Here is a 26569-nt window from a genome sequence, read left to right on the forward strand (position 1 = left end):
GGACAGTGTGAGCTTCATCCTGGGAGTTGAAAAGATTCGAAGTGCCATTCCCGGGGTGTGGGTGTGGCAGGCACACGTGTGTCTGAGGAAGCTTCGTTCTAATCCTCTGGAGGGCAAAGTGAGGCCTCCACAGCTTGCAAAAGCAGCTCCTTCCTTCTGGTCCCAGGTGAGTGCTGGAGGGTTTTGTTGTCCCTGCGTCTGGGTTCCCCATTCTAGCGCAGAGAGCACAGGGTGATGTGGGTCCCACATAGCTCACCCCACATTGCGGGCACCACTGTGAGTTGCACTGTCAGGTGGGGACTGTGTGAGCCAGGAACTTTGGGTACTAGCAGTGTTCAGAGGCCTCCATGGCCCCTCTAGCTTTGTAGCACCGTCTCCCATCAAGGTGGTGCGGGAGGGACTCCAGTGTGTGGCCAGGAGAGCAAGGGGAACCCAAACTGAGCCTGCATATGACTGGAACCCAGCTGTCACTCTGTGGCATCGATTCTAAGGGTTGTCACAGCTTTGCGACTTAATGAGCTTTATGTACCCAGCAGGGAAATGGGTCAGCTATAGCCAGAGTCCCCTTGCATGGGTTTCTACATCTCAGGACCAGTACCCAACCTCAGGGTGCAGGGCAGCTCGGGAGGCCAGGGAGTGTCCTTTGTATGGTGAAGTAACATTGGCCCCTTAGGCTAAGCTCTGGTCTGCACACTGGGGTGTTTCAACTCGGTCTGCCACTCTGCTAGGTGGTGGCTTCGGCAGCTTGGACGAAAGGACATTTGCTCACTTAGAGCTAGAGTCCTGAACCCTACCCTTGGGTGCATTTGAACCTGAATTGTGAAGTCCGTTCCAGATAACCGCGGTCTTCCATGCCTACATTCTGCAGCAGGTGCATGTCCTAAGGACAGTTGCAAGATGGGACAGTTGCCTAAGTAGGGAAACTCGACCTCCATATTGGCTGGTTTTTCCAGTGTTAAATGGGTGCTGTTGGCCGGGGATCGGGCGCACGGGACAGCACACCAGCCTACAATTCACTTTGTGCCAGAGCTGTTTGTGAAGAGTCCCAGCTGGTGGCTTAGCGGAGACTCGATCAGTCTGATGGCCTTGCCGAGATTCAACTCAGGTGTGCTCAGCAACTCACATGCCTGACCTTCCAAGTTGTGCCTGCTCGTTTGATCGATTCTGTTCACCTTTTCAAAGAGCCAGCTGCTGCCTTTATTGACAATGTCAGTACTGTGTTTTAAAACTATTTTGGGGGGCTGGGGATTTAGCTCAGTGGTAGAGCGCTTACCTAGGAAGCACAAGGCCCTGGGTTCGGTCCCCAGCTCCGGAAAAAAAAGAACCAAAAAAAAAAAAAAAACTATTTTGGGCTGAAGGGGGTGGTCAGGGGGCACGGGCTACTCTTTCAGAGCACTCGTATGTGGCAGGCTCAGAACTTACGGTAACTTGGGCTCCAGGGGCTCCATCCCCCTCCTCTGGCCTCTTTGGACCCCAACACTCATTCATGTAACACACACAAAAATAAATAGTAAAGTTTACTATTTTTAACCATTTCAAAGCACACAATTCCGTGACCCGTGCTGGTGGAGTTGGGGAGCCAGTTTTTCCAAAAAGGAACTTCTATGTCCATTACCATAATCACAGGGTGGTCTCAGAACAGGCCCTGCTCCTGGCAGCCATCATGAGTTTTATACCTGCACTGCTCACTCACCGTTCTAAGCCCACCTTGCTGCCTGTTTCCTGCGGTTGGGTAATCTCCAGACTCTCTCTTCTGCATGCGTCGATTGGGTCAACTCTGTCGCTCTCTTCAGGTTCTGTAATCTTTCCTTCAGCTGTGTTCAGTAGGCTGTTAGTCTCATCCAGCGTGCTTTACAATTCAGACTGTATATGCATGTGTGCTTATGTGCGTATGTATGCGTATGCGTGTGTTTGTGTGTATATATGTGTGGATGTGTGTATATATGTGTTTGTGTCTATATATGTGTGTATGTATATATTTGTATGTATATGCATGTATACCTGTGTGATTGTATGTATTTGTATGTATATGTATGTTATGTGGGTGTGTGTAAGGATGTATATGTGCGCATGTGTGTATATATGTATATGAACATATGTGTACATATGTGTGTGTGTCTGTCTGTCCACCCTGCTGTCAGCCCATTGTTTTCTTTTTTTTTTTTCTTTTTTTTTTTGGAGCTGGGGACCGAACCCAGGGCCTTGCGCTTCCTAGGTAAGCGCTCTACCACTGAGCTAAATCCCCAGCCCCAGCCCATTGTTTTCTAGCCCCCTCCTCACACTCAAGGTTCCCTTTGCTTTCTTTTCTTTCTTTTTTTTTTTTTTTTTTTGTTCTTTTTTTCGGAGCTGGGGACCGAACCCAGGGCCTTGCGCTTCCTAGGTAAGCGCTCTACCACTGAGCTAAATCCCCAACCCCGTCTTTTTTTTTTTTTAAATGATTTATGTATGTGAGTACACTGTCGATATCTTCAGACACACCAGAAGAGGGCATCAGATCCCATTACAGATGGTTGTGAGCCACCATGTGGTTGCTGGGAATTGAACTCAGAACCTCTGGAAGAGCAGTCAGTGCTCTTAACCACTGAGCCATCTCTCCAGCCCTTTCCTTTGCTTTCTTTAAGCACAAAACATCCATCATTGTCCATTAAACACAGTGCTTGGCTGTTTCTGACACCTGGCCTATCTCGGACTCTGTTTCTGTGGGGAATTCCTTTTCTACTGTCCCATACATTGATCTGTTTAACTGAATAAAGGCATTGTGAATTTTACACTGTAGGCCACTGTCTAAGTTAACGACTTTTTGCATTTTGAGAAGGGAGTCTCTCTACACACAGCCCTGGCTGCCATGGAAGTCTGTGTAAACCATGCTGGCCTCAGACTCAGAGATCTGCCTGTGTCTGCCTCCTGAGTGCTGGGATTAAAGGCATGTGCCACAACAGCCACCATATTTTAATAATTAAAAATTTTAAGTACACATGTATGGATGACATAGTGTGGAGCTCTGCGTTAGTTCTCTCCTGAAATGGCAGCAAGGATCTTTAGCCTCCAAAGCACTTGCAGACTCCATATTGTGGGGTATAAGGGATTTGAATCCATGCTTTACCCAGAGTAGGCAGGTGCTGTTCCTCTGAGGTACAGATCTAACCTGATGTTTGACTTTCCACTCAGTTCCTGCCATTTCCCTGAGTGGATGCTATTTCATTCCTGTTATTTATTTATTTATTTATTTTTGAGACAGGGTTGTTTCTCTATGTGGCCCTGTCTGTCCTGGACCTCTGTAGACCAGGCTGGCCTTGAACTCTGCCTCCCGAGTGCTGGGATTAAGGCATGTGCCACCAGTGTCCTGCTGCAATTTCATCCTTTAGGTCTGAGCACAGTGCCCCGAGTAGGGACCCCACATTTTCCTGGCCCCATGATCTGCTGATGGGTGTCTAGAATGATGTCACACCCTGCTGGAGTGACCGGTGCTGTGGTAATCATGGCTGTGCCTCAACCTTCAGGTTCATGCTCAGGAGTGGTGCAGCAGAATTTGTTCTTATAGTGAGTACTGAACTAGGCCTTGGCTGACGTAGGCCAGCACTGAGCCGCACAACCAGCCTTTACTTTGTGTGTATGGGGGGGAGGGGGATGGGTCAGTTCCCGAGATGTCCATGCTGTTGTTTGGACACTGGTTCAGACTCTGTCCTTATGCTGAACTGGTTGGGACCTGGAACTTTCTGCAGATTAGGGCTGGCCAGTCAGTGAGCCCTGGGGATTCACCTGCTGTACCCAGCCAGGGTTAAAGACACGCCATGGGGGTCAGGCTTTCATGCAGGTGATTGGGATTGAACCTGGGTCCTCTTGCTTGTTTGGCAAGCACTTTGCCTGGCTGAGCTGCCTCTTCAACCTCTCCTTTATGTCTTGAAGCTGCTCAGCCTGCCTCAGCCTCCCGGCTGACAGGACGGGTGACCGAGTGTGAACCACTCTGACTGGGGTGAGGTGAGAACTCCATGCAGGTTGTATGTGCAGTCCCCAGTGGGCAAGGACATGCGTCTTTTCATGTAATTATCGATTTATTTGTACATTTTTTGTTTGTTTTAAAGATTTATTTATTATATATAAGTATACTGGTCAGACACACCAGAAGAGGGCATCGGATCCCATCACAGATGGTTGTGAGCCGCCATGTGGTTGCTGGGATTTGAACTCAGGACCTCTGGAAGAGCAGTCAGTGCTTTTGTTGTACAAAAACTTTTTTTATTCTTTTTTTTTTTCCTTTTTTCTTTTTTTCGGAGCTGGGGACCAAACCCAGGGCCTTGCGGTTGCTAGGCAAGCGTTCTACCACTGAGCTAAATCCCCAACCCGTTTTTTTTTTTTTTAAAGATGGCATCTCTCTGCGTAGCTCTGTCCTGGAACTCACTCTGTAGAAGAGGCTGACCCAGAGATCTGTCTGCCTCTACCTCTGAAGTGCGGGGATTAAAGGGGTGTGCCACGTGTCGAGCTTGGATATATTTATTGTGTTTTGCTTGAAGGCTGTCTGTGTGTGATTTACATGCAGTGTCTACAGAGGCCAGAAGATGACACTGAAGTTACAGATGGTTGTGACTAGATGCCCTGTGCGTGCTGGGACTCAAACCTGGGTCTTCTGTGAAAGTAGCCAGTACTCTTAACTGCTGTACTCTCTCTCTCCAACCTCTACTGTTGAATTTTCACTGACAGTTTCTGTTTATTTCTTGTAAGCATATTTTCCTTTGAATCTTGTCAAGGAGCCGCTTGACATCACAGGGTAAACTGAAGCAGGCAGAGGGTAGCATTGGCGACTGGGGCCAAAAGCTGATGACTTCTGGCATTTTAGCTCCTTCTTGTTATTAGGAGTCAATAGGTGTTTAGTTTTTGGCAATTAACTCCTGCTGATAGCAGCAAAGGAAGAGAAACTTAGTTATTTGGGTTCTCTGACTCAGGGACCGCTCATTGGCCAGATGAGAGGCTCAGAGTTTGTTAACCAGAGAAAAGAAAAGAAAGACAGGGCTCTATTGCTGGTCTTAGTTTTTATTCTTTCTCAGGATAATTATCACACGGTTTTCTAAGCGTCCTTACACTTCATAAGTTCATAGTAAGTTTAAGGCATAAACCAATAAGACTTAAAGAGTTACAGCAGAATTGTTTACATGTCTTTCCACTAGGACTAGAGGTATGGGAGAGGGGGGAAGGGAGTAACATTTGAAATGTAAATACATAAAATATTCAAGAAAAATAAAAATAAAAGACTAGGACCTGACTAATATTCACGATCTGTTGTTTCTAGTTCCATAGTTTCATTTTAAGTTTAAAGCAATAATTTTTGTCACAAGTTAGCACGGCTTCGTCATGAGATGGCTTCTTATTTTGAAGTCTTGTATAGACAGACTAGTCTGTCACGTGTTCTGTCCTTGGACCTATGATACACTGCCCAATTCCAGCTTATGAGCGTAGTTACCAGAGAGTGGTGGCTTCATTCCTTACCTAGAAAGAATGTCTTCCTCCATCGTAAGTTTGTTCCAAACTTGCTTTGCTTTTTTAGTTCGATTGGCCCAGGACACCTGAAGGCTTAAAGAGTTCTATTTGCAGCTTTTATTCTAGAGAGGGCTTGAAATTATTTGTATCAGTTTAGGAGTCCCATAAAATCATTATCAGGGATTATGAAATCAATTTGTCTACACGGCGTTTCTACACCAGAGTACATCTTCATGTTGAGCTGCAGAAAATCTGATGAACTGATGCTCCAGAGTGATTAGTCTATGTGACGGTGTCAGGGAAGCATATCCGCACTGAGCAGCAGTCCGGGAATGAAGTCTCTGAGGATCCTGTATCTCACCTAATGCATCCACGCAAAATGGTGGGGCCATCTCTGAAAGACTCACTCCCTTGCCATAACTTTTCCCAGATGGCTTCTGACAGAATCTTTCTTTTTTTCCGGAGCTGGGGACCGAACCCAGGGCCTTGCGTTTGCCAGGCAAGCACTCTACCACTGAGCTAAATCCCCAACCCCTCTGACAGAATCTTTCAATGTAGTTTTTTTTTCTCCCCCCCCTTTTTTTTTTCGGAGCTGAGGACCGAACCCAGGGCCTTGTGCTTGCTAGGCAAGCGCTCTACCACTGAGCTAAATCCCCAACCCCTCAATGTAGTTCTAATAGCTGCTTTCAAAGTCTAGAATGGGGAGGGGAGGTTTGGTGGGAAGGGAGGGAGTTGGAGACATCCTCTTGGGGTCAGAGGAGGAAGACTGGATGAGGAACTGTCAGTGGGAGGACTGGGAGGGGAACAGCAACTAGAGTGTAAAAAAAGATTAAATAATAATGATGATAATGATGATGTCGATGTCTAGGATGTTGCCGGGGTGGTGGCGCACGCCTTTAATCCCAGCATTCAGGAGGCAGAGGCAGGTGGATCTCTGAGAGTTTGAGTCCAGTCAGGGCTGCAAAGTAATACCATGTGTAAGAAAGTAAGTCTTGAATGATTTTAGGTATGAGGGCCTCTGCCTGCTGTCCTAATTTCTCAGGGGTTTGAGACAGGAGATCAGTTATGTCCAGGAAGGCAGCCTGGGCAGCACATAGGTATCTGCTTCAGGAACTAAAACAGCATCCCCTTCTGATCTCCACTCACGGTGGTGTACATACACAGACACATGTATAACCTAGGAGGACTGTATCCCAAGGATCCTAACACATCGCAGAAATTCTACTAAGGATTCTTGTTTACATGTGGGCATTTAGGCCTGGGTGATGGATGGCTCAGTGGGTGAAAACACTGCTGACTCAAGTTCAATTCCTGCACCCACAAAACAGCCAGATATGACCATGCGCCCCTCTACGAACCTAAGTACTGCTGAGGGGAGGGCAGAGCTGCCTGAAGCTCATGGGTCAGGAGAAGCCAGACTGTGCCCCAGCAAGGGGAAGATAGAAACAGACTCAGGATGTTAACTCCTAACCTCCATGTGTGCTGTGGGACATGCAGGCACACCCCCCCAATACACATGTGCATACACACATGTACTCACATGTACATATACATACACATGCACACACACTAACCTTTAATTTCATTTAAGTCGACTTAAAAATCAATCCTCGGGGGCTGGAGAGATGGCTCAGTGGTTAAGAGTACCGACTGCTCTTCCTGAGGTCCTGAGTTCAAATCCCAGCAACCACATGGTGGTTCACAGCCATCTGTAATGAGATCTGATGCCCTCTCCTGGTGTCTGAAGACAGCTACAGTGTACTCATATACAATAAATAAAATCTTAAAAAAAAATTAAAAAAAAAATCAATCCTCTGTGATGGCTGACAGCTAACACTCAAGTTTCTAGGCTGATTGAATCCTTTTTCTTTTCTTTTTTGAGACAGCGTTTCTCTGTGTAGCCCTGGCTGTCCTGGAACCCACTCTGTAGACCAGGCAGGCCTTGAACTCACAGAGATCCACCTGCCTCTGCCTGCTGAGTGCTGGGATTAAAGGTGTGGACCACTATGGTTTGCCTTCTCTTCTTTTTTTTTTTTTCTTTTTTTCTGAGCTGGGGACTGAAAAAATCCCACGCAGAGAGACTCTTACTCAAGTCTTGGGAAATCGTGGACCCCAGACACAGAGAGACCATTTTGGATGTAATAAGCAAAGGCGAGGTTTATTACAGAGACCTATTACAGAGATCTCCGGGCCGACAAGTATCCCGCGCAGGAGACAGAGGTGTCACCCCGAGAGGCTGGGAAAAAGAGTATTTAAAGGCAGAGGCTGTGAGCACCAGGGGATGGGGGATGTCAAAGGGGAATAAAAGTTACAGGATTGTTTTATGGCTCCAGGAGATAAGGGGACGCCAGAAGGTTTTATGGCCCCCTGGTTCCTGGAACAGAGCTACTAAATCAGGAGAAGGGTAGGGTCTTCAGGTCCTCATTATTTTTAAAAGTTTGTCAAAATTGATGGAGCATTTGTATTCGAAACACCTCTGGTTAGGCTTGGGCTGCCCGGTTTCTTGGAGTGTTCTCTGCAGGACACAATGGCTGAAAAGCACAAGTAGGGGCTTATCAGGGTCTGGAGGACATCTGGTTAAAGTATGACTCTGAGTAAGCTGGGGGGATGTCTTTGGATGGTTTATGGGTCAGTCCTCGATAGCCTGGGCTGGTTTTTGTATTCCTTTTCTTTATCTTTATGGCCTGCTATTCCTGGCGGCAGGGCTTAGCCCTGAGTTTGTGGCTTTTGGGGCTAACACTTTTAATTTTTATTTTTTTTTTATTTTATTTTATTTTTTTTGGTTCTTTTTTTCGGAGCTGGGGACCGAACCCAGGGCCTTGCGCTTCCTAGGTAAGCGCTCTACCACTGAGCTAAATCCCCAGCCCCTAATTTTTATATTTCTAAACCTAGAATTCGTATAATTTTCTTTTCAGGACCAAACCCAGGGCCTTGCGTTTGCTAGGCAAGCACTCTACCACTGAGCTAAATCCCCAATGCCCCCCCCCCCTTTTTAAAAAGATTTATTTATTTTAGATGAGTACACTGTAGCTGTCTTCAGACACACCAGAAGAGAGCATCGGATCCCATTACAGATGGTTGTGAGCCACCATGTGGTTGCTGGGATTTGAACTCAGGATCTCTGGAAAAGCAGTCAGTGCTCTTAACCGCTGAGCCATCTCTCCAGCCCCGCCTTCTCTTCTTCTAAGATTTTCCCCCCCTTTTTAAGTTCCAAAGACATTCTGAATTTGTTACGTTTATTTCGATGTTTTTGCGTGTGAGAGTGTTCTGGTGCCTGTGGAAGCAAAAAGAGAGCAGTGGATGCGCTGGACTTGGAGGTAACAGGAATTTGTGAGCAGTCATGTGGGTGTGGGGAACTTGGTCCTATGTAAGAGCAGTAAGTATTCTTAGCCCCTGAACCACCTTTGCGTATATGCCCGTAGGCCAAAAGACACCAGATCTCATTACACATGCCTGTGAGCCACCATGTGGGTCCTAGGGGTTGAACTCAGGACCTTCGGAAGAGCAGAGGGTGCTCTTAACCTCTGAGCCATCTCTCCAGCTCCGTTCCCCAAGATGTGTCTTAACTGTGCCTTACAGTGGCTCACTGGGTCTTTCCTCAGACAAATGGCAAGTTCCCATTACTAGTTACTCCGGGTGGCTTTATTTGGTTGGACTTTAAAGTTGTCATTTTTTAGGGGTGTTGTAAGGACAGGCTCCCCCTGACCATGTCAAGACTTAGGACAGCCCCACATTTGTGTATGCAGGGCTGAGGCTCAGTCTGCTCTCATCCAGGTCTCAGCAGAGTTGTCGTCTCTCTGGCAACCGCAGTCCAGACTCTGAAACCAGGTCTGCTGGGAGCCTGGCTGGCTGGGGGCATGCGTGCTGCCGTCTCAGTCCTAGGACTCCTGGTTTCTCATGATTGGGAACCCAGTATGTGTTTATCCACATAGCAGTTTTAGACATTTATACGTTCTTTTTAAACACAGGAGTGTGTATGTATGTACACCTGCATGCTAGAAAATGAACTTAGGAAGAGCGGCCAATGTTTTTAGCTGCTAAGCAGTCTCACCAGCACTAGAAATTAAGCTTCGTGTGTGTGTGTATGTGCGTACGCACACACACATACTCATGTATGCATGCGAGTGCAAGGACATGGGTGTAGCACTCCCTGGAGCTGTAGTTGTGAGGGGCCGATGTGGGGCTGCTTAGAGAGGTCTCTGTATCTTGGTGGGTAGAGAGAGGACTTATAATTTGGTGATGGGCTGGTCATGTGAAGGTGAGGACACAGACTTGGTTATACTTCCTTCCATCCTTTGTGCTAGGTTTCAGAGCAGACCTGGTTCCTAGGCCACTCTCTAGCTGTGTGGTCCTGAGCCACACTGTGTCTCCCACATGGGCATGGCTCCAGAGGCAGAGGAACTGGTGCCCATGGCTGGTGTGCTGGTAGGCAGTTGTCCTGCTCTGTCCTGGGGACACTTCCTTCACTCCTTGCGGGCACAGCACCCCTGTGCACCGTGCACTTGCTCGGACCTGTTTTGCTTGCATTCCTGCCCTCCTGCTGTTTTGTGGCCTCCATGAGGCTCGTGGATCAAAATGCTAGGTGCCGCTGTTGCCAGAGGCCAGCACTACGCTTCAGTCACATGGTCTACCAAACAGGAAGCGGCCGACCAGGGGAGACCAGAGCAGATCTTACTGTTCTTGAGACAGGGTCTTGTTCCGTAGCTCAGGCTAGCCTAAAAATCATGCTCTGTCCAGAGTGCCAAGCTTGTCACATTTCCTTCCAAACTGTTTTCTACATGTACGGACACACACACACACACACACACACACACACACACACACACACACTTTGCCTTTGTTGGCCTGGAAGTTGCCATGTAGACCAGGCTGGCCTTGTAGAGCTGCCTCAGCCCAACAGTGCTAAAGGTGCTCCTGACCGTGTAACGTTCTTACCTAGGTTGCCACTGCTAGGACACACACACACACACACACACACGCACGCACACACACGCGCACGCACGCACGCACGCACACGCGCGCGCGCTACCATCACACCCTCTTGGCAGGAGAATGACCCTAAGGCTTCTGAGCCCTGCTGTGTTAAAGGTCAAGGCATCACAGGCTGCAGTGGTCTTTTCTTTGTGGCCATTTAATGTTACACCTGACAGGGGTGTTCTGGCTTCTGTACCAGCCTGCTCTTCGGCCCTCTTGGCTGGCACTGTCTAGCCTGCCACACAGCACTTGGGATGTTTTGCCATCACATCGGGACAGAGGCCTAGGTGCCAGCCTTGGGCCCTCTGCTGAGCTGTGTGGCCAACTCCATATGTAGTGTTGGTTGTCATATCCAGTGTTCAGGACAACTTCCGACTTGACTCCAAGAGTTCCACTTTGGTTTGTGGGAACACCCAGGGTCTGTCAGCTTCAGTACCACAGAATTAATGTCCTGCAAAGGTGGAAAGGACCTTGGATTCTCGGGGTACGGTGGGGAGAGGGAGAGGGAGAAACAAACGGGAGACTGAAGGCAAACCCAGGCAAGTCTGAGTTTCCTCTCCTGGTGGCAGCTAGGCCGTGTAGCTATTCTCTAGCTGTAGATCTCAGCCGACTGCTTTCCTCTCCCGCTGCGAGCCTGATGTTAGGGGCTGTCCTTCCCAGAGAGATCTCACTGCCAGAGTGAGTCAGAAATGGAGACGGTGGTGAGGTGCTGAGCTGCATGCCTGGGGGAGAGAGCACTAGGCACACAGATGTATTGTGTATTCATACATGGAGGGGGAAAAAGGCTGTTTTTTAAAGGGGGCACTTTCAGAGGACCCAGACCTGGTTCCTGGGACCTACATGATAGTTCACAACCACCTATGACTCCAGTTCCAGAGAATTTGACATTATTCCTCTGGCACGCGGTGCCCTTAGGACATGCGAACTCCCCCACACATAAAACAAAGACTAGAAACTCCCACATTAGCCCCCGGCTCTGACAAACAGCAGCGCTGTCAACAGGGCTGGCCTAGTGAGCTTAAGCAGAGGGCCAGAGGCTCACAGGGGTCTATTCTGAACCCTAGGAACACGACCCCGCCCCTTCCCCACCACCCTTTCTCCTTATGGGTCAGTAACTCACCTTAAGGAGGTCTGTGCTGAGTGCAAGGCCCTGGGTTCGGTCCCCAGCTCCGAAAAAAAGAACCAATTAAAAAAAAAAAAAAAAAAAAAAAAAAAAGGAGGTCTGTGCTGGCCGGCTCTAGAGGAACTTCAGCGAACAGCCTACTGCCCAGGTCCCCAGAGCTCCGCTGTCCCGCACAGGGAGAGGTGCGACCATTTTTTTTTTTCTTTTTTTTTCTTTTTTTTCCGGAGCTGGGGACCGAACCCAGGGCCTTGCGCTTGCTAGGCAACCGCTCTACCACTGAGCTAAATCCCCAACCCCTGGTGCGACCATTTTTATTTAGAGGACGGCCACATCATGGCAGTCTGAACAGAACATACCAGGCTTGGGGTGAAGTGTTAGCAGCTCAGCCATGACAGGTGAGATGGCAGCACACAGGAGCTTTGAAGACTCTGCTAACGGACTTCTGAGAAAACCTCGAAACCTTCCACTGAGTGACTGCATCTCCCCAGGCCCCACTCCCCGATGGCCCCCAGAACTCGAGGACATTTTGGCCTGTGCCGAGGCTGCTGGGGATGCTCCAAGGGCACTGCAGACAGGCATGCGACCTGAGTGGACTCCGGGTGCTGGGAAGGGTTTCCCTCCCAGACTCAGACTAACTCTGCCCAGAACTGAAATGACCACTTCCAAGCACTCCTGGCCCTTAAAGTCACACCCATGTCTCTCCAGCATCCCTGAAGCTGAGTGCGGTTCTCCCCCACCTGTCTCCTATTGTCCCTGGGGCTGAGGAAGAGGCTCCCCTTAGCACTGAGCACGGGATTCCATATCCGGTCTCTGTCACATGTGGCCAGAGCTCTGCAGACGACAACCCTGGGGACAGAGGAGCCCAACAGTGCCTGGTGGTGAGCTCAGCTCTGCACCAACCACCAAAAGTGAAGTCAGGACCAAAGCTAGAAAAAGGAGTCATTTATTAGAGACAAAACCAACCCTTCAAACCCTTCGGCAGAGTTTGAGGAGGACAGAGGAACCAACAGCATGGCGGCACGCTGCTCCGTTGACACGCCGGGCTCAGGCTGTGTACTCTGCCGTCTCACCCCCCGGGGGGGCAGCAGCAGCTTACCAGTCTGAGATGAAGGTGAGGTCACACCAGACTCTGCACGCCCACGGACAGCGCGGGGCCAGGTTCTGAAGTCACAGTAGCAGCCTGCTCTGTCTCCAGCTCCTGGACATCAGTTCCATTTGCAGAGGTAACTGACATCTGTCCCCAAAGCCCAGCTGTCACCACAGGTAAGCTGAGACTGTAATCACAACAGCAAGGACAGCATTGCGCTGCTTTTCTGTTTTTTTTTTTCTTCTAAGGGTCTGAGGGCATGGAAAATACAGCGCACCAATGAAACAAAATGTCAAAAAAAATACAAAAAAATATAAAATAGAAAAATGTATTTACAGGTAGTCTGTTACTATGATCAGAAAGCACAAAGACTGCTATAATACATGCACTGGTTCAAGAGGCGGTTACTAAAAACTGCGAGGAAGAAGCCTGTAAAAAGAAAAGGGTCAAAAAGTTCAAACTTTTCATCCCTAATTTTGCTACACTGATCAAAAGAAGGAGCCCCCACAGCCCACGAGTATCAGTTCAACGCGCCCACAGCTTACAACTGCACGTGACTCACACAGGAGACGGCAGCTTATGCGAGGAAGCCACGGTAAACTGTTCTACATGCTCAAATGACAGCAAGCCCGTCTGCTACACGGCATGATCTTAGCAGGTTTAGTGGCTGTTTACTCATAGGTATCTATGTGCACGTATATATATATATATATGTACGTATGTATAAAACCGTGTCCTGCTCACTGCCAACACGGTTGGACACAGTCATTACAACAAATTCTTATGTGTACGTTGTAAGAAGTCATTCAATGTCTGTGGATTTAATAAGTCACTTCACACCACAGAAAATATTTAATAAATCCAAAAGAAAAAAAGAAAAAGAAAAGAATAGGGCAGACGAGATGTTCGGCCCTAGGTCTCTGAAGTGGAGCCCCCGAGGAAAACTGGCCCCAAAGTTTTGGGGTTCACTGATTTTCGACCGTTTAGTGTTCAAAGTTCTAGAACAACTCCTTGCTTTTTGTAGTTTTTAAATAAGTCAACTTCTCCCCACAAGTTAACAGTCTGGTGCAGATCCATGAAGACAGAAGGAGCACCGGAGGGCCTGCCCCTTCTCAAGGGTCCACTCTCCCAGAGCACAGAAGAGAAGGCTCCCTCGGCAGGGCTCCAGCACCCTCTGGGAACGCTACCCTCAGACGCAGACTGCAGCCACACCGCAGTTCTGTGAGCAGGCGTGCCTCTTGAGTCCAGGCCAGCTTGTAGAGAGAACAAAACCACGTGGTGAGAGAACAGGGCGGAGCCGGCGCTCTGGTCCCTTCTCACACTGCCCATCATACTTCCAGGAAGCGGGAGCTGCTGGACTTGGAGTGGAATGGCTCAGACCACATCCTTCGTAAGTCACCCTGCGGACAGAAAGGACAGCGCTGAGGCCCAGGTTCACCAACCTTGCTCACCACGGATGCCCAGGCTCTTGTCTCTGGGGCCTCAAGGAGTTGAGGGACAGCAGTCACATACTGCCTCAATAGTACATATTTACTCAGATTTATTTTTAAGTATATGAGCATTTTGCTTGCATGTATGTATGTATGTATGTATGTATGTATGTATGTATGTATAGCACGTGTGTGCCTGGTGCCCATGGAGTTCTGAAGGTGGCGTTGGGTCCCTGGAACTGGAGTTTCATACACATGGTTGTGACTGCCACACTGGTACTGTGAACCAAGAACAGCTGAACCACTGAGCCGCATTTCCAGCACCAACATTAAACACTTAATTCATCCCAAAAATGTCACAACAAAGGCAGCAACAGGGCCTGCTGTCTTCTGTGTGGCATTTGGGAGCTAGAGACCAAATCCAGGGCCCCATAAGCTTCAGCTTCAGCCCTTTAGGCTTTTGCTTCTATACAGGGGCTTGCTAAGTTGCCCATGCCGGCCTGAACTCAAAATTCTCCTGCCTCAGCTCTGAGTGGGCTTTGGCCGTAGGGCACTGCTGTGATCAAAGCAAGAACTGTGGGCAGCACACACCCACTCTTGGTCTGTGAGGATGGAATGGCGGAACTGTTAGCCCTTCCTGTCAATGGCTCTACTCGAAGTCCACTGCTTGCCCAGCTCTCACCTTTAAGTAGGCCATGGTGAGGAGCGGCAATAAGGTGAATGGCACCAAGTAGAGGAGGGCTGGCTGGGCGGCCCGGTGGATGCGAGACGCCACAGTTGCGGTGAGCAGACCTAGGAGAGAGACACTGATGAGCATGGACACAGCTCAGGGGTAGAACTGTCAACTCGGAAACCCACCTCACTCCTGTAAAGGCCCTGGGCTCGAGCCTGGCTCCCGAGGTGGTAACAGCCTTGCTGAGCGCCCTGCCTCTCAGCCTCTTTGCCTGCCTATGGGGTGACAGCACTTTCTGGCCCCTCACAGGGTTTACAGACTGACAGGATCTCCCTCCCGTGCGTGCAGGTTAGTGAGGGCAGGCTGTTTTCCAAACCTACTCTGAGCAGCAGGAGAGAGGAGGAGAGCAGTGTGCAGGACACAGAGAGTGGGTGCTATGTGCACGCTGTGTTTCTGCCCTAGTCCAACTGTGTCTCCCTGTTTGCGGTTTGTGAGCTGGCTCTGAAGTCACAGGTGACGTATGCATCGGAGGCAAAACGCAAAGGATGGCTTTATCCGGTGGCTACAGCCTTAGCCTCCAGTGTGTGCAGGCCTGAGAACTAGCCATGCTGTACATTACTCCTCAGAGATGGGCGCTCGACACATGGAGCACACAGCACTGCAAGGTTCCTTCTGGTTATCTGGACGGCAGACAGTCAGGTTCTGGTGACAAGCCCTGGAGGGGAGAGTGAGGCTGGCCGCCCTCCTGCTGGTCCTCCTTACCTACAAAGTACCCGATGAGGGTGCAGTGGAAGTAGGAGACCCTCTGCATGCGCCCAGAGATGTTTGCCGGGCCAGGGGCCCCACAGGAGTCGCCGCTGGCTTGTTTCTTGTAGTTGTCGTAGCGAAGAACAAAGCATAACAGGAGGCCGGGCATCACAATGTCCCCGATGCCCAACATAGAGAAGTGACTGCCCGTGGAGCTGGAACACAATGTCACATGTTAGGACACTGCAGCCTACAATCTCTGAGGTGTGTTCTGTGCACTGGGTAAAGGCTATCCTCGTGATACTCAAATGCTGGCTTCTCTGCCCTTGTATCTTATTTCAATCTGGACACAGAACTGTAATGCTTAGGTCAAGGATCTCCTGTCTCAAGTTTGTGTGAACAATTCTTACCATTTATTTTCTGCCTTGTCAATAAATGCCGATCAACCAATGGCTGGGCAGAAGACAGAACAGGGTGAAACCTTCTGCCAGCCATGGAGAGGAGAGGGTCCGAGAAGATACCATGAGGGAAAAAACATCTGAAGCCCGAGGAGCCAGGTCAGTAACACTATGCAAGTATCATGGGATGGGGCCGGGAGGTCAGATTACCACAGGGGACAATGTGAGTCACTTATCTGCCTTGTATTCAGCTGCAGCTTAAAATGAATCGGATTCTCTGTGTGGTTGATTACTAGGGACTAGCAAAGGTAAAGGAATACAGCTTCCAGATTAATTCACTGGTTCCACTTATATCGAAATAATTCGTTTTACAATAAAAGGACTCTAGGAGTTTGTTTCTTTTGGTTTGACACAGGGTCTCACTGTAGCCCTGGCTACCCTGGAACTAACTATACCGACCAGGCCACTTGAACTTATAAAGACCTACTTGCTTCTGCTTCTCTCTCAAGTCCTAGGATGAAGGTGCGTGCCACCATGCTGCCCCTGCTCTTTGCTTTTTGTTTGTTTTTCTGAGATAGGGTCTTGCTATGGGGCCAAGGCTGCTCACAAAGTCAGATCCTCCTTAGCCTCCTGAATGCTGCGTGCCTCTACAGCAGGCAGGCTCCACACTAGCTTTTGAAGGTGCAAAGATCTCAGAGCACTGGCCTCAGGAATCTCCAAGGTGGCTGCTGCTTCTGGGGAGTGCTCAGTGTTTGCTGGGTGATCCACACATAGGCCCCTCTTACGGTAGTGTCACCACCTGTGACACCTTCACCCCTGAAAGTACAAATAAGACCTATCACCATGTTGCAGAAGGATGCTCCCCCAGTGCCAATCACTCCCCACACTTGGGGAGATTAAAGAGGGAAGAATAAACAGCATGAGGCGGACCCTGGCTAACGTCCATGCAAAGCGTTGGCCATGAGAGAGGACGTCACTAGCTATACACATGGAAGACTTGTTCCGTCCACATACACTGTCACCCTGCAGTCTCTCTTGGCTCCTGGGCCTAAGGTATACTCTGAACACTTTATACAGACAGGAGACTGCCAGTCTGGCTACTTAGGCAACCGGGGGATTACACAGAAAGGTACCCCATGCTGTCACTTAAGTATACAAGTGTCCTCTCCATAGCTGCTTCCCCTTCGCCCTGCACACAGGGCCTTGACAGGTGTGCTCCTGCACCCATCTGGTTTTGCTCTGGTGTCTTGTGTTCTAGGACTGGGGCTAACTGCTGGTTCTAAGTCAGGATGTCTCTTTGGTTATGAGAATGGAGTCAGACATTTACACCCCAGCAGTCTAAACTCTCTCTAGCAGGCCTCATTTTGCACTGCTTACCCTCTGGTAAACATTCTTTTGGCTAAGCCCCACTTGTGACTTAATGTCTCCTATAGCAACTCTTCTAGGAAATCCTTTAAAGTGTCAACTCTGTCACTCTGTGTTTCTTCTACATCAGACTGAAGAGCACACTGGCTTTGCCAAGATTACTTCACTGAGATTGCTACCATGAAAACGTTTTTACAAATGTCTCAGGAAAAAAAAATCCAGATTCTGTTCATTTCAGCCAACTGCAAAAAGCAGAAGCTGTTGACATGGCTGCCGTGTGATAACATTAAGCACACCTGCAGACGGTGAGGAGGACAGCAGCTGACACAATGTCTCGGATGCTCACCGGCAAGGGCCAGGGTGAGAGGAGCAGCATTACAACTCACATGTGACACCACACACGGAAAAGCACAGAGTAGCACCAAGTCTACAGCCGTGACAGGGGAACCTTGTCCCACCGCTCAGGTGGGCAGGGAGGGGGACCAGCGTCTGACCTATGAGGTCACCAAGTGGCACAGAGGGAACAAGGTGCTCTCAAGCCTTAGGTGCTGGGCCTGGCCTCCCAGTGCTTGTTCACGTGTGATAGGGCAGCAGCAGCACTAGCAGCAGGGGCCTACGTCACTGCCACCCTTCTACCCCTGAGGGCTCCTAGTCGAGAAGGAGCTACTGAGGCTGGGGCCTGCTGTGTGCGGTAGGTTTGGAGTCTGGTGTTAGACGCACTCAGCTTAGGTGGCTGAGACGATAAGAACACGGTGGCCCACAGTCCTGACGCCACAGTGAGGATAACCCAAATCCCAGCAGAGCACTGGATTTCCGCAGCCCCCTCCCAGTGCTGGTGGGACAGGAAAATGCTGAACTCGGTCCTCAGCACACACCAGACAGTTCTCTCTACTGGAACAGACTGGGGAGACCCTAAGGTCAGGCTTCTCAACCAGACTAATCTGGGTTAATACAGCTCATGTGTGGTGACCCCCAACCATAAGATTATCTTCATTGCTCCTTCACAACAGTAACTTTGCTACTGTTATGAATCATAATGTAAATCTCTGTTTTCTGATGGTCTTAGGTGACCCCTGTGAAATGGTCATTTGATGCCCACAAGGGGTTGAAAACCACTGACCTAAATGTAGATGATATTTTTGGAGACAGGGTTTCTCTGTGTAGCCCTGGCTGGCCTCAAACTCAAGAGATCTGCCTGTCTCTGCCTGCCCAGTACTGAGATAATCCCAACAGCTCTAGAACACACATTCTCAGGAGTCTGTGACAGTTTAGGAAAAGACAACTGTGTCACATTTCAGGTGAGAAAGCAAAAGCAAGTCTTAGAGACCCCTGGAATAATTACTTTACCAGGTTATGTGGGAACAGAACCAGAGGTGAATAGCAGGAATCTGTAGAATCAATCTGTGTCCTGGTTTTGATAAGAAATGCCCCACAGGCTAGTGTGCTTGAATTTCTAGCCCCCAACTGGTGGCTGTTTTCCAAAACTGCAAAGCCATTGGGAGGTGAGGCCTACAGGGAGGAGTCCCTCTGGGGCGATGGTGGTGGGGTACTGAGGGACTCCTGACTCCTGAGATCCAGCCATGCCCCGTTTCCACCACTAGAGATGAAGGCCCAGCCATCACCACACACAGCTACCTTGCAAGGGTGGACCACAGTCCCTTAAGTCATGAGCAGGATAAGCCCGTCGTCTTCTAGTGCTTCTGTGGGGATTCTGTTCCTGGGACAGGAAGATAACTAATGCACTATTCAAACACACAGAGTCTGGGGTGTCAGTGGTCAATGGAGAATACAACATCTCAGAGCTCTCTGGACACAGCAAGCACAGATCTAACGTCACTTACAGCCATTGGTGCTTCCATTTAAACTCTCACAAAACTTTTAGACATCAAAGTCATAAGTAAACCAGCAGATGAGAGAGAGACTGACTGACTGACTGAAGTAGCAGACCCAAATTAATCAAAGTGGAGAGAAATAAGAGGGGAGCTCACAATCAGTGGATCCTTTGGAACCTCCTGTTCCACGCACTGGAAAGTGAAGGTGGTGTGGATAAATCCCGATATATACACCATCAGCCAAACTTAAACTGAGGCTGAGCCACTCAGCAGATCTACAGTATCATCAAGATAAGGCTGGAGCGAGGGAGTCCAGGACTGCACACACGCCGGCAGACTCCTGAGACCATCCCCACAGTAAACTACTCCACAGACAGAAAGGACACTGCCAAGCTCACCACACCAAACCAGCATTACCGCCCCTAGTGCTAAAACCAGGCAAGAACTTCCCAACCACAAAGCTGCAGACCATCCTCCCTGTGCCGCCGGCAGAGGACTTACTTGCCAATGACCATTATTCAACTGAACTCAACAGCACACTACAGACCTGCTCCACAGCCAGGCTGGTTCATTCCCATCAACTCACGGTATGTATTCTCTCTCTCCCTCTCCCTCTCCCCCTACCCTGTCTCTTATCATCTATCTATCTTCCTTCCTCCCTCCCTCCCTTCCTTTATTTGATATGGTGCTTAAAGCCACAAAGCAACGGAAAAACAAAAAAACAAACAAACAAACAAAAAAAAAGAAAGAACAAAACAAACCCCCATTTCACTGTGTGGCCGGGCGGCCTGGCCAGCAGTCCTCGTTCTACCAACAGTGATCTCATGAGACAAACATCCTAGTCGCACTCCTCTTCTCCCACCCCAGAATGTGCTGGCCTAGTAGAGCCCTGGGAACTACAAACAAAAGCAAGGTTTAAGTCTAGAAATGAACTCAAGCATGAATATGAGGAGACCTCTAGGATGAATTCACTAGGAAATTAAAGAGCAACACTGTGAAGATGGCTGTGCTGCAAAAAATGACCCACAGAGCCCACAGTCAACATCAAAATTCTGGTTCCATTCTTAGTAGAAACAGAGAAGTACTAAGTAGAATACACACGGAAGCACAAAAGGCCCTGAATAGCCAAAGCGACTCTAGTGCCCCCGTGAGGCTAGACATGACTCAACTCAAACTGTGTTAGAGGCACAGTGAATGGCAGCCAATGAACAGATCTGCACATGAAGTCCCATGCCAGATTCTTTTGGTTTTATGGTACTGGAGGTGGAATCAGGCTATGCGAGAGCTGTGTTGTTGCGTTCTATCCCCAACCCCCAATACATACCTGATTTTTGACAAAGATACCAACATGTACACTCAAGACAGCTTTTTCTACAAAATATCTGGCAAGCTGGATGCTCATGTATATTACAATGAAGGTAAATCCCCAGGGGGTGAGTAGGAATGGCTCCCATGGACTAATGCTTGCTCATAGAGTGGCACTGTTGGGAGGTGTGGCCTCCTGGAGGAAGTGGTCAGGGGCAGGCTCTGGGATCTTAAATGCTCAAGCCAGGCCTATTCTAATCATCTCTCCTGCTGCCTCTGATCCAGTGTAGAGCTACCTCTTCAGCTCTGAGTCTACCCACGTGCCGCCATGCTTCCTGCCAAGATGGACGGCAGTCTTGAGCCTCTGAACTGTAAGCCAGCCCTGGTGTGGTCACGGTCTCTCCACAGCAATAAAATAACTGAGACAATCCAATCTCTTATCTGTCACAAAACCAGCTAAAATGGATTAAAGGGTCAGATGGCTCAGGGGTTAAGAACATTGGCTGCTCTTCCAGAGGTCCTGAGTTCAATTCCCAGCACCCACATGGTGGCTGACAGCCATCTGTCATGGGATCCGATGCCCTCTTCTGGTGTGTCTGAAGACAGCGACAGTGTACTTATAGAAATAAAGTTAAAAAAAAAAAAAAAAAGCAAGCACTGGCTGCTCTTCCAGAGGACCCAGGTTCACACAGCCAGGACCCACACGCCAGCTCACAACCATCTGTCTAGTTCTAGGGGATCTGATGCCTTTTTCTGGCTCCATGGGCAACATGTGGTACACAGAGATGCATGCAGGCCAAATGCTCACACAAATTAAAATGTATTTAAAAAACAAAACAAAACCCTAAGAGTGGAGACTTTAAACTAGAAAGGGGAATGAATTCATTTCCGGTTATAGACAGGCAAAAATTTCCATAATGGTTTCAACAGCCCAGGTAATACTGAGAGCTGACAAACAGGGCTGCATCAGGGCTCCAACCAAAGTGAGGAGACACAGCTTGCATCTATGTTGCCCAGGATTAATATACACTACATAAAGAACTCAAAACTTAAAACAGTGACCAATAGGAATTGAATTGCACAGAGGCCTCAGAGGTATAAGTGACTAATAAACACTGCAAGAAAGTCACCGTCTTTAGGAAATGTTCTCAAAGCACAGTGTGATTCTGTCACCGCAGTCAGAATAGTCACTCTGGAGAAAACAGGCGAGGTGCGGTGGACATCTTAACTCTCAGCACTCAGGTGCCAGATCCCCATGTTCTGGCAAGGACAGTTAATACCGTGAGACTCTAAGAAAGCACACTGCTGGCGGGAATGTAAGCTAATTCAGCCGCCATGGAAATCAGCAGAGAAGCCCCTCAGAACTATACAGGTAGAAGCAGCAATGACCCAGCTGGCCTGAGCCCGGTACATGCACATACAGCGTGTGAGCGCGCGATGTTTACTGCGGCGCCAGTCACAACAGTGAAGACATGGAGTCACGCCACTTACTCACCAGTACACGGGGAAGTGAGGCTGCGCGCGCGCACGCGCGCGCGCACACACACACACACACACACACACACACACACACACACACATATGCACACTCACAGAACCATCAAGAACAAAGTGTCATTTGTGGGAAAACGGAACCTAGAGTAACGTGGAAAAAACATGGTGTGGCAGTAGAAGGGGAAGGTAAAGGCAAACCCACAACATGCACGCGTGAGGACACCATGACAAACTCACAACACTATTACACGCCAATGTTAGGTTCTCCTGGTCTACACTGGTCTTCTCAGGAGGATCGGAATGCTGAGGGAAAAGGCACTGTGTCCCCTGATGTGGGAGGGCCCAGGCCAGTCCTACCTTGGGAAGACCAACTTTCCAGGCAAAGACAGGCGAGGAACATCACGCCCCACATTGGGTCCCAGGTGGAGCTTGCGGGACAGAACGTCGAGGGGATTGTCAGCTGGCTGTGTGGCCACTTTCACCATGACATTGCTGTTGAAGATGTAGGCCGAGAAAAACACCTGCCGAGATGAAGAGATGCTGCTTCACGAGCTGCCAGTCCCCACACTGGCCAGTGGCCTCCTCTGCCCTATGGCTCGACCCTAAGGCATCAGGCACTGTGCCTGCACGTCCGTGGGGCCTGCCGACTGCAGTCTTTCACACCCACTGACCAGTGGAATGAGTGCTCCTACGCATGGGTCCTCGCCAGCACGCTGCCTGCTGCACCCATCACACACATGGCCTACGGTACCACAGGGATCCCTACGGCCACCAACAAAAGGTACTGGGGCCTGGACATGATGAAGACCTGAGCTCCACAGCAGAGGGATCAGTCACCTCAGGCTGCGGGCGTGCGGGCTTTGGGTGTTTAGACAGCCTTGAGAAGCAGCCATTTCAACTAAATTCAGAAGAGAACAGAATGTCTAGGGATGCACACACTCACCCAGAAGACATCGTAGATGAGAAGCCCTGAGAGAAGCAGGCAGGAAACCTTGAGGCTTGGCAGGCGGACGAAGGCGATCATGGCGACACAGAGACCCATGGCCAGAGCTAGAGTAGAGTCAACATGGGGTTCAGGGTGTAGATGGGAGGTCTCGTTCCATAAGCTCCTGACTCCCCAACCCGAGGTGCTCTGAGCTCTCATGTCCGACAACTGTGTGTGCTGCAGCAGCCCACCCAGACCTGCTAGGGTGTGAGGAGGTCACCACAGGTCCCCGCACTCTGCTAGATAAAGCTGGGCTGTGTGCAGGCCGTCCCCGCATCTCAATGATCCTGAACTGGGAGACCCCTCACTCCTGTCTTGACACTGTTCCTTTGGATAGAGAATGTTACCGTGTTAAGAACACAATTTAGGGGGCTGGGGATTTAGCTCAGTGGTAGAGCACTTGCCTAGGAAGCGCAAGGCCCTGGGTTCGGTCCCCAGCTCCAAAAAAAAGAACCAAAAAAAAAAAAAAAAGAACACAATTTAGCTGGCCACAGTGGCACACACCTTAATCCCTTAATCCCAGCACTCAGGAGGGCAAAGGAAGATGGATCTCTGAATTTGAGGCTAGCCTGGTCTACAGAGAACTCCAGGACAGTCAGGGCTACAGAGAAAACTTATCCCCCCCCCCACTGCCCACCCCCTCAAACACACCAAAAGCAACTAATTACACAGCTTAGAATAACAGTTACCTATCACTCCACTGTAGAAAAGCAGTGAACCCAAGGCTAGAGTCGGTGTGTGGGGCTGGCACTGTGGCACCTACAGGGAAGTGCAGCAATGCCTGTGGCACTCGGCCAGCTCAGTGCTCCAGTGAGACCCTTAGGTGACAGGGAACTTTAATTATTTGGTGGATTTCATGACGGAAATGTACTGCAGTTGTGGTCACTGCAGAAGTAAGGCTCATCTTTTAAGTCCTGAAGGCAGAGGGTTCCCAGAGTGAAATGCCCCTTTGGCCTGCGCTGCTGAAAGGAGCGGACTACATCCTTCCTTAGCCTGCAGTCAGCCTTCTCCCAGGCATGGGATCCTGTGTATCCTTCTATGCATTGCATCCGCAGATTTTCTGTTTAAAAAGTGCATTTACAGCTGGGCCAACTTTCATGCCACCCAAACACAGCTTGTAAGCACTCTGCACTCGGCTTATTTCCTCACTGCTTTTAGTAATCGCCATGGCTCGTGTAACAAATCCCACATCTTTCTCATCAATGAGGAAACATGAGTCCTGTAAGGTCTAACACTCCCCCCGTCCCCCACGGTACTGCGGCATGTGTTCTTTTAACATTATTCTGTGGGTGTGATGACACGACAATCATCGTAGTCAAGTTTCTATTTCTTCTGGCCATGAGCAAAATGATCTATTTCCTAATTACATGACATCAGGGTATACATTCTTTCATTTTAACTGTACAGAGTTTTAAATGTGTATGATGTTTCCGGGTTTTAAGCATATAGAGTGATTTTTAATTCTTTTATTACATTTATTTCTTAGGGCACATGTGTAGGTCAAAAGACAACTTGTGGGAGTCAGCTCTCTTTGGACAGTGTGGTTCCCAGGATTCAACCTCGGTCAATCTTCTTGCCCTACGAGCCATGTCACCACTTCATTCAGTAAAGTTTAGCTGGTGCTGGCTCTCCTTCTGAAAGGAGAGAGGATTACAAATACAAAAGTATAATGAGCCAATGGTGATGGTGCACAACTTCAATCCCAGTGCTCAGGAGGCAGGCAGATCTCTGTGTCTACAGAGTAAGTTCCAGGGCCATATAGGGAAACCTTGTTTGGAACACACATAGTAAATATAGAAAACCTTGGGCTGGAGAGATGGCTCAGCGGTTAAGAGCACTGGCTGCTCTTCCAGAGGTCCTGAGCTCAATTCCCAGCAACCACATGGTGGCTCACAACCATCTGTGATGGGATCTGATGCCCTCTTCTGGTGTGTCTGAAGACAGTGACAGTGTACTTATATATAATAAGAAAATAAATCTTAAAGAAAAAAAGAAAGAAAAGAAAACCTTTATTGGGAGAATGTCATGTCTGGAAATTCATCTTTTGAAAATCACGTGTGCTGGTGAAACAGCTCAAAAGAGCACCTGCCTACCATGGATCGGAGTGATACCACACCCAGACCCAAGGAGTAGACCTACCATGTTTACCTCAGCTATGTTAAGAGACAATTTAAGGATACAGTAACAATGAAGTAACACATGCACTTCAGAAGGCTCTGGAGCTATTTAAAAGGGCTCCGTGTTCCTTATACAACAACCCCGGCAGACACTATCTGTAAAGCAGCCTACAAGGTAACGGCCATGGGCGTATGGAGGCCTGCAGAGCCAGAAGGGCTGGGAGCCTTCAGAGCTGCAGGTACAGGCTGCTGGGAGCCTCCTGACAGGAGTGCCGAGAACTGAACTCTGCCCAGAGCAGGAAGTGCTCCTAACTACTGAGCCGACTGCACCTGAGTATCTGTTTTTATATATCATACATGTAATGTTTATTTCCACTTGTATGTGTTATAAGCAAAAAATGGGGAAGTGACCATGAATGAGCGATAAACTGGTCACAGACTAGTCTTCTAGTGACCCAGTGAGAGGCTGTGGCTGCCTGCCTGCCTGCCTTAGCAAAGTCCCTGGCAGATGCCACGGGGCAGGGCTGGTCGAGGACGGATTGAGAGCCTGTGGTGATTCTGTCCACAGCAGGTTTTGTTTGCTTGTTTATTTATTTCACTGTATGGCCCTGGTGCCTATAATTTGCTTTGTAGGCCAGGTTGACCTTGAACTCAGAGAGATCCTTCTGCCTCTAGAATGCTGGAATTAAAAGGGATGGGCAGGCTACGTAGAGAAACCCTGTCCTGGACAAAACAAATAAACGTGTACACACACACACACACACGCACGCACGCACGCACGCACGCACGCACGCACGCACGCACGCGCGTCAAGGCTATGTGAGCCCCATGTCTACTTTGGAAAGTGACAGCAGACTATGACTGCAGACTATGAAAGGCCTCTGCCCTCTGTTGTGCCATTGTGTCCTCTGGAGAGGAGACGGCACTGCAGTAAAACACTGTGATTGTAGCACACACATCAGCATGAGCAGAGCTGTGCGAGGCCGGGCATGTTGTGTCTTCAGAACCAAGGCCTTTAGTGAAGGTGTGTGATGCTATAACAACCATGCACAGCGTCAGCGTGGACTCACTGTGTGCGTGACTCTGAGTTAACTTCTGCTGTTCACAATTGTTTTTTGAAATGTATGCATCCGCACTGGTCCAAGGCCCGCAGCTGAGGCCGTGACCTATGAACCCATGCAAGAAACAGTCACAGCAGCCCGTGGCGTCACTCACCGTCCATAAGAAGCCAGTGTCCAGTGAGAACCCAGATGAGGACAAGCATGACTGACAGGGAGAAGGACAGCAGCTCGGCAGCAGTGAAACGCCCACAGCAACCGAAGGAAATCCTGGAAAACACAGTGGCTGCACTCAGTGACTGACTGGTCCCCCAGTCAGCATTCCCAAGAGCAATGACTACCTGGGCCTGGGAAGCTACAAGACCCAAGTCGGGCTGGAGTCACCTGTGAAACACTTCAGCTCCCACTCGGCAATGCCGTTCGTTATTTAAATTTACATTTTAATTATTATTATCATTGAGTGTGTGTGTGTGTGTGTGTGTGTGTGTGTGTGTGTGTGTGTATGAGTG

General features: G+C 49.2%; 1 protein-coding gene across 2 annotated transcripts in view; it reads right to left on the reverse strand.

The window, feature by feature from the left end:
• Positions 1-12496: 12496 nt before the first annotated feature.
• Sppl3 (signal peptide peptidase like 3) overlaps positions 12497-26569 on the reverse strand; it is an 84440-nt gene continuing 70367 nt past the window's right edge. Inside the window, exons 6-11 of one of the 2 annotated variants that reach the window (XM_003751200.5) lie at positions 26218-26330; positions 22844-22950; positions 22258-22421; positions 15522-15721; positions 14769-14878; positions 12497-14056 (exon numbers count right to left, since the gene is read on the reverse strand). In XM_003751200.5, the coding sequence (XP_003751248.1) occupies positions 13985-14056; positions 14769-14878; positions 15522-15721; positions 22258-22421; positions 22844-22950; positions 26218-26330 (766 nt within the window). In that variant the 3' untranslated portion in view covers positions 12497-13984. Of the gene's footprint in view, positions 14057-14768; positions 14879-15521; positions 15722-16391; positions 16721-22257; positions 22422-22843; positions 22951-26217; positions 26331-26569 lie in introns of those variants that run through there. The other variant, XR_010056808.1, reaches the window with a different exon arrangement.

The sequence above is a fragment of the Rattus norvegicus genome, chromosome 12 (genome assembly GCF_036323735.1).
Source record: "Rattus norvegicus strain BN/NHsdMcwi chromosome 12, GRCr8, whole genome shotgun sequence".
NCBI lineage: Eukaryota > Metazoa > Chordata > Mammalia > Rodentia > Muridae > Rattus > Rattus norvegicus.